The 7,621-nt window shown below is 33.9% G+C and overlaps 1 protein-coding gene across 1 annotated transcript; it reads right to left on the bottom strand.

Annotated features, from left to right (window-relative positions):
• Positions 1-330: 330 nt before the first annotated feature.
• Positions 331-4,364, bottom strand: LOC120114449. The gene is made up of 5 exons (XM_039135366.1): positions 3,169-4,364; positions 2,022-3,048; positions 793-1,921; positions 543-686; positions 331-422 (listed from the first exon to the last, which is right to left on the bottom strand). The coding sequence occupies exons 1-5, from the start codon at positions 4,362-4,364 to the stop codon at positions 331-333; spliced, it is 3,588 nt and encodes a 1,195-aa protein (XP_038991297.1).
• Between the last annotated feature and the right edge of the window lie 3,257 nt (positions 4,365-7,621).

The raw sequence follows: 7,621 nt of genomic DNA on the forward strand, positions 1-7,621 counted from the left end.
GTGGAGAGTATTCTCTCTTAAATGAACAGCAAAATGGCAGTCAAAGAACAAGTAATTTCGATTTTCCTGCATGCCGTTACAGAGAACACATGTCCCAGAAAAAATGATTCCCATACATTGTAATCGGTCTCTAGTGGGAAACCTATCTAAGATAGCCATCCAACCAATTAGACTATGCTTGGGAATATGATGTGGGAACCATATCAAGGTGTGCCAAGTCTTTTTGTCCTCCTTGTTTCTAATCTCTTGCCAAATTTGTCTAATAGAGTGGGTTCCATTCAATAATAACGGAAGAGCTTCAGTTCTGAGTTTGAAAATTTTCCTAAGACTCTAGCTTATGTTTGCATAATCATCCATAAGCCTAAAATTAGATTCTTTTAGAACATAAGTGTGTATCCATGCAACCCATAATGATCCTTCACCTGCAAGAATATTTTCAATAAGGTTAATCATACAAGCTCTGTTCCATTCTTTCAGATTTTTCAGCCCTAGTCCTCCCTCAGATTTCATCTTGCAAATGTTTTGCCAATTGACTCTCGCACCTGATGCTGATTTATCAGAACCTTTCCAGAAAAAACGTGAGCAAAGCTGTTCAATTTTGCTAATTATTGAGTAAGGAAGCATCAGCTGTCTGCACCAATAATTAGCAATGCTGAACAGCACTGCTCTAATAAGTTCCAGCCTTCCTGCGTAACTCAGATTCTTTCCAGACCAGAGATTGAGTTTGGATTTGATGCTGAGAATGAGGGGTTCACAATTTTTCAGTGAGCTTTCTTGTAACAAGAGGAATACCCAAATATTTAACAGACAGTAATCCATGTTGAAAACCAATAGCTTTCTTAATGTGATCAATATTATTAGGAGATATACCAGCACAGAAGAAAGAGCATTTCGAAGCATTAAGATTAAGACCATAGACTCCATAGAATTGATCCAACACAGAAATGACTCCTATAACAGAATCCACATTGCCTTTGCAGAAGATTAATAGGTCATCAGCAAATGATAAATGAGTGAGACCTATTATTTTGCATTTAGGGTGAAAGCTAAACAATCCTTTTTCAGCAGCAAGATTGAGAATTCTTGAAAGAACATTCATAGAAATAACATAGAGAATTGGAGAGAGGGGATCTCCTTGTCTTATGCCTCTAGCTCCCTTGAAATAACCAATCAAAGTACCATTGAAAGAAATTGAAAATCTAGCCTCAGTAAAACAAGCTTCAACCCAGTTAATGAACTTTATGGGAATATTTAAAGCTCTTAGCACATACGAGAGGAATCCCCAATGGAGGGTATCAAAAGCTTTTTGAAGATCAATCTTCATTGAGCATCTAGGTGAGATAGCTTTCCTACCATATCCTCTGACCAGTTCTTGAGCAAAAAGGGTATTATCCACAATACTCATTCCTTTTATGAAAACAGTTTGATTAAGAGAAATTAAGTCAGGAATGAAGCAAGAAAGTCTCTGGACTAAGATCTTTGTGATAGCCTTATAAATAACAGTACAACAAGCAATTGACCTGAAGTCCTTGACTTTGCAAGGATTGGGGATTTTAGGAATCAATGCCAAAGTGGTTGCATTAAAAGCAGGGAGCAAAAAAGTATGATGGAAAAAGTATTTGATAGCTGCCACTATATCCTCACCAATAATATGCCAAGCAGATTTGAAGAACAGAGGAGTATAACCATCAGGGCCAGGGGCCTTATCATTACCCTGTCCAAAGAAGGCTTCTTTGATTTCTTGAGAGGTGATATCTTTGGTCAGACAAGAAGAAATAGTAGAGGGAAGAGTGCATTTCAGAAAATCAGTAAAAAACTGAGGGCCAGGGACATTAACTTTGAGATCAGCAGCCTCAAGGAGTTTGGTAAAGAAATAAAGAACTTCAGAAGACATTGTATCAAAGGATTCTAATCGATTTCCCTGGTCATTAATAAGCAGCCTGATAGTTTCCTTCTTTTTCTTAGCAGCCACAGCCGAATGAAAAAATTGAGCATTGATCCCCTTCTTTAATCCATTTCACCTTTGCTTTTTGTTTCAAGAATGTTAGTTCAGCTTCTTCTAAGTTTCGCAGTTCATGCTGAATCTGCAATTCTTTTTCGATTAAATTTTCACCCTTTAGAGAGAGCAATTGCTGATTTTCCAGCTCAAGTCTTTTGAGTTTAATCCGAGAAGAAATATCACTAAAACAGGAAGAATTAAGATTCTTGAGGCTGGATTTGAGGTGTTTTAGCTTATGGAACAAAATCTGCATAGGGTTACCTTGAAAAAGAGTCTGCCAGGAATTCTCAATCTCAGTCAGATAATTCGGGTGAGAAGTCCAGAAATAAAAAAATTTGAAAGGCTTAGGTTTATTTATGGGGTTATCTTTAGAAAACCGGACCGATGCCATACAATGATCTGAGACACCCGGGGGAAGAAATTCAACAAAAGGATTTTGAAAGTTGTTGACCCAGTTAGAGTTTATGAGAACTCTGTCAAGCTTTTTATCAAGGTAGTTTTCAGTTTGCTTGTTGCTCCAAGTTAATAAAGGTCCAATGAAAGGATGGTCATGGAGGTCAAGATCTTGAGATAGGTCTTGAAAATCTTTCATTTCAGTAGTGGAAAAGGGACAAAGGAGCTCATGGTTAGAGCTTTCATTAGGCTGCAAAATGATGTTAAAATCACCTCCAAGGATCCAAGGGAGGTGACCAATAGTTCTTTCCAGGTCTTGAATATGCTGCCATAGCTGTCTTCTGGTTATATTATCATTGCTACCGTATACAGCTGATAAAACAAAAGATTGACCTAGAAACTGACCTTTAACAGAAATGATCTGGTCAGAGACTTGAATTGTAGAGAGATCAATATTCTTTTTCCAAAGAATCCAAATTCTCCTATTGTTAGCAAAATCATAATTGGAGCTAACATTCCAGTTGATTAATTTAGAGTGAAAGATGTCCTTAGATTTGTCAACCTTAACTCTTGTTTCTAGTAAACATAGAATATCAACATTGTTCTGAGAAGCCCTAAGAAGGACTTTGTCTTGCTTTAGAGGATGGTTGAATCCTCTGATATTCCAGAAACTTAATTCATTGAGAAAGGGTTTTCAGTGGGGTTTTTCCCTCCCCAACTGTAGAACTTTTAATCTTATTCAATTTTTCTTTCTTCTTCTTTTTAATATCTTTAACAAGTTCAGCCACTCCTTTTGAAGCAATTCTAATTTTCCTTTGAGGGACATCTTGACTAGGGGGACTTCTTCAATAGAACTTAGTAACTTAAATCTATTACTTGAACCAGCACAATCAACCTTTTCCTTAGAGGGTCTTTCCCTATCACGTTTAGGAACTGCAGAGCTATTTTCAGGATACGAAGAATGATCAGAACTGTGTTGGATTTCAATAGTTGGGTTAGCTTGAAGATCATATTTATTTTGACAGATATGGGTGGCAGAAACAGACTCAAGATTCATGTCGAAAGGATCAGTGGAAGGTAAATCTGATAGAACAGGCACAACAGGTTGTTCAGGATTTGATGATTCAGCTGAAATAGAAACACTTGGTGGAAAATCCTTAGGAGATGTATCAGAAGTGGACGGAATTAAAGGAAGAACAACTTCTCCATGAGAGGAGTTGGCATTTGATGATTCTTTGATTTTCCAGACTTGATTAGAGGCTGGAATTACACTGTGTTTAACCAAACAATTTTTATCATTGTGACCAAAGACCTTGCATTTCCTACATCTAGGAGGAAGCCAAGGAATTTCAATAAAAACAGAGGTTGATTGTCCATTTTGAAGAACAACTTCAACTTGTTTGGGGATTTCATCATTCACATCAATCTCAACACACACTTTTGCAAATTGCAGTCTTGTTCTAAGAGCAGTGACATAATCCATTGAGATAAGAATCCCTATTCCGCTTGCTATGTAGCTTAATCCTACTTGGTTGAATAACTCGAGTGGAACATTATAAATATGAATCCATATTGAGATTTTTGAAAGATCAAAGTCTAGTCGTTTTAAACTAGGTTCCCATTTCCTTAAGATCAACGTCTTATTAAGTATGTGCCACAGATTTTCTAAGACCCATTCTCTAGCAGCTTCAGAATCAAAAGAGAAAATATAGAGATTAGGGCCTGCAAGACTGACCTGGACCCGAGAACCTTGAAGCGCCTTTGTCCAAAGACTATTAACAATACGCTGCATTGTTGTGAAATTTGGTGTTGGACCCAAGAATTGCCCTACTAGGGAAAGCTTCCACTCTGCGCTACCAGCTTCCAGTATCTCGGCTGGTGGAATGATCATCGGAATTCCATCGTTGATTTTCGAAGGGAAAAAATTGAGGTTGTTGCTTGTGGAACTCCCAAATAATTTTCTCCAGTCCATCGATCGATTAGAGCCAGATAAAGGACAACAGAAGATGAAGACCTCCTTTACTAAGTAACCCAGAACGTGCGAAGAAGAGACACCGGAGACACGATGAGATCTCGAGGTCCGTTAGGCCTGCTAACGTGCACCCAGAGAGAAATTGCTATCGTGCGCCGCGAGAGAAAATTCCTTTTAGTAGTTATTTAGTATATTTAGGGCTTATTTTTTTGCTCATATTTAGTTTAAGCGCAGAATACCCCTTTTTCCTACCTGTTTCTGTTGAAACGAATGAAGCATTTCTTATGTTGCTATGATATTATCCGTAATCATTCTACCAGGGACAAACGCACTTTGTGATTTATCGATGCAAAGATGGAGGTGAATATGTATGCGATGAACAACCATTTTTGAAATAATTCTGAAAATGACGTTGCATAGACTAATCGGTAAGAAATGAGTCAAACGAGAAAGTGAAAGTCAGAAATGAATCAAACGAGTAGGTCCTTCCACTTTCGGTATTAGTACAATGTGCGTATGATTTATTGGTCTCTCATCAAATCTGCCTTTCAAAACACCAATACAAAAATCAGAAATCTCGAGACCAAATAGATGCCAGAAACGCTGATAAAATATTGCACCTAACCTATCCTCCCTTGCTGGTTTCAAAGGACTCGTAAATTTCACAACCCTTGTTACCTCCTCAAATGAAAATTCTTTCAAGAGATTTCGATTTGTCTCCTCATCCACACAGGTCATTATTCCAGCCAAAATCTCTTGTTCTATCTGCGAAGAACTGGATGAAAACAACTGTTGGAAATAGTCCCTAGCCAGACTTTCCAACCTGACTTCCATCCTCTGCCTCCAGGGCCAAAATATTGTTAAGCTATTTCCTTTGAGTAGTAAACCTGTCGAAAAAACTTGTATTTTTATCACCATTCTTGAGCCAATTTGCCCGAGCTCGTTGCTCCCAGTAAAGTTCTTTCTTGTCCGCATCTAGATTAAGAGCCAATCTAGTTTCAATTATTTTACCCAAAACATCGTTCGTCGGGGTTGCTTTCATCAACTCTACTAATAGTTTTTGTAAATCAAAAGAAGATATCTTTTTTTCATGGCAAATGCGTTTGAACCAATCATCTTGCCCCCTCAAAACCTACCCAATCTTGTACGGAATCGAACGTCTTACCTCACCCTATAACCGGGACACTTCTCCTTCACACGAACTTTCAAGAAGCCAAGAAGCTTCAAATCTGAAATGCCATCTTTGAATCTGTACTTTCTTTGTCATCGTGTTCAGTAACAACGAACAGTGATCTGAAAACGAGTGCAATAAATGGCGTAAGTTAAACTTTGGAAATAAGTGCATCCAACTAGCACACGCCAAACGGGTAGTTCTGTGCGGCGTCTAAAAAACGGTTAATATACGGCGTGATCGGTTAAACAAGTGACCGGTTAAAATTTACATCGGTTATGTTATATTATTTAACCGGAAATATTATAAAGTACAATAACATACTAGGTAGCGCTTATATAATGTAATAGGTAGCGTTTATATTTACCTATTTTATAAGTAAACCGGTATATTTATACCGATAGCATTGCAAATTTACCTATTACATTATATTATATTGAAAGTGTCCATACTTTTTATAAAAAGGATCGATACTTCTTTTAAAGTTATGTAATTTATGTTTCAATTTTTTTTAATAGTATTTCATGTTTTCCACCTATAATATTAATTTAATAATTTTATTTGCACAAAAAATTATTTGATTGTTTGGATATTTTATAAAATATTATTTAGAATTTTTAATTTAATAATAATATATATCGTAACGTAAAAAATAAATCATTAGACGCCTATAATTACTAAATTAATATCTTAAAACTCACTCAAAAGATAACCTTAAATTAATGTTTTCCACAGTGAAAAAAGTATGGACACTTTTATAAAAAGGATAGATACTTTACAATATAACCACTACCTATTACATTATATAAACGATACCTATTACATTATATAAGCGCTACCTATTACATCATATTTTTACCTATTATATTGAAAGTGTTCATACTTTTTATAAAAAAGATCGATACTTCTTTTAAAGTTATGTAATTTATGTTTCAATTTTTTTTAATAGTGTTTCATGTTTTCCACCTACAATATTAATTTAATAATTTCATTTGCACAAAAAATTATTTGATTGTTTTGATATTTTATAAAATATTATTTAGAATTTTTAATTTAATAATAATATATATCGTAACGTAAAAAATAAATCATTAGACGCCTATAATTACTAAATTAATATCTTAAAACTCACTCAAAAGATAACCTTAAATTAATGTTTTTCACAGTGAAAAAAGTATAGACACATTTATAAAAATGATAGATACTTTACAATATAACCACTACCTATTACATTATATAAACGATACCTATTACATTATATAAGCGCTACCTATTACATCATATTTTTACCTATTATATTGAAAGTGTCCATACTTTTTATAAAAAGGATCGATACTTCTTTTAAAGTTATGTAATTTATGTTTCAATTTTTTTTAATAGTGTTTCATGATTTCCACCTACAATATTAATTTAATAATTTCATTTGTACAAAAAATTATTTGATTGTTTTGATATTTTATAAAATATTATTTAGAATTTTTAATTTAATAATAATATATATCGTAACGTAAAAAATAAATCATTAGACGCCTATAATTACTAAATTAATATCTTAAAACCCACTCAAAGGATAACCTTAAATTAATGTTTTCCACAGTGAAAAAAATATGGACACTTTTATAAAAATGATAGATACTTTACAATATAACCACTACCTATTACATTATATAAATGATACCTATTACATTATATAAGCGCTACCTATTACATCATATTTTTACCTATTATATTGAAAGTGTCCATACTTTTTATAAAAAGGATCGATACTTCTTTTAAAGTTATGTAATTTATGTTTCAATTTTTTTAACAGTGTTTCATGTTTTCCACCTATAATATTAATTTAATAATTTCATTTGCACAAAAAATTATTTGATTGTTTTGATATTTTATAAAATAATATTTAGAATTTAAATTTAACAACATTAACCAAAGATAATAATAAATATGTAATATATATGTTTATTGTTTTTAATTTAATAATAATATATACAACATCAAACACATTCCAAGCTATAAATTACAAGCTAAGGACACTTGAAGAAGCAAGAGAACAACTATCCAAGCAATCAAAAACGAGAAAATCCCA

Source organism: Hibiscus syriacus, unplaced genomic scaffold (assembly GCF_006381635.1).
Source record: "Hibiscus syriacus cultivar Baekdansim isolate YM2019G1 unplaced genomic scaffold, ASM638163v2 tig00110223_pilon, whole genome shotgun sequence".
Classification (NCBI taxonomy): Eukaryota; Viridiplantae; Streptophyta; class Magnoliopsida; order Malvales; family Malvaceae; genus Hibiscus; species Hibiscus syriacus.

What these genes read in the sequence shown, in the direction of transcription:
- LOC120114449 (XM_039135366.1), bottom strand. Translation starts at nt 4,364, where the DNA reads ATGGACTGGAGAAAATTATTTGGGAGTTCCACAAGCAACAACCTCAAT. An exon ending in ACTGTCTGTTAAATATTTGG is followed by an intron (nt 687 to 792) that starts GTATTCCTCTTG and finishes TGAGTTACGCAG; the next exon opens with GAAGGCTGGAACTTATTAGA. An exon ending in TTCTGATAAATCAGCATCAG is followed by an intron (nt 423 to 542) that starts GTGCGAGAGTCA and finishes ATATTCTTGCAG; the next exon opens with GTGAAGGATCATTATGGGTT.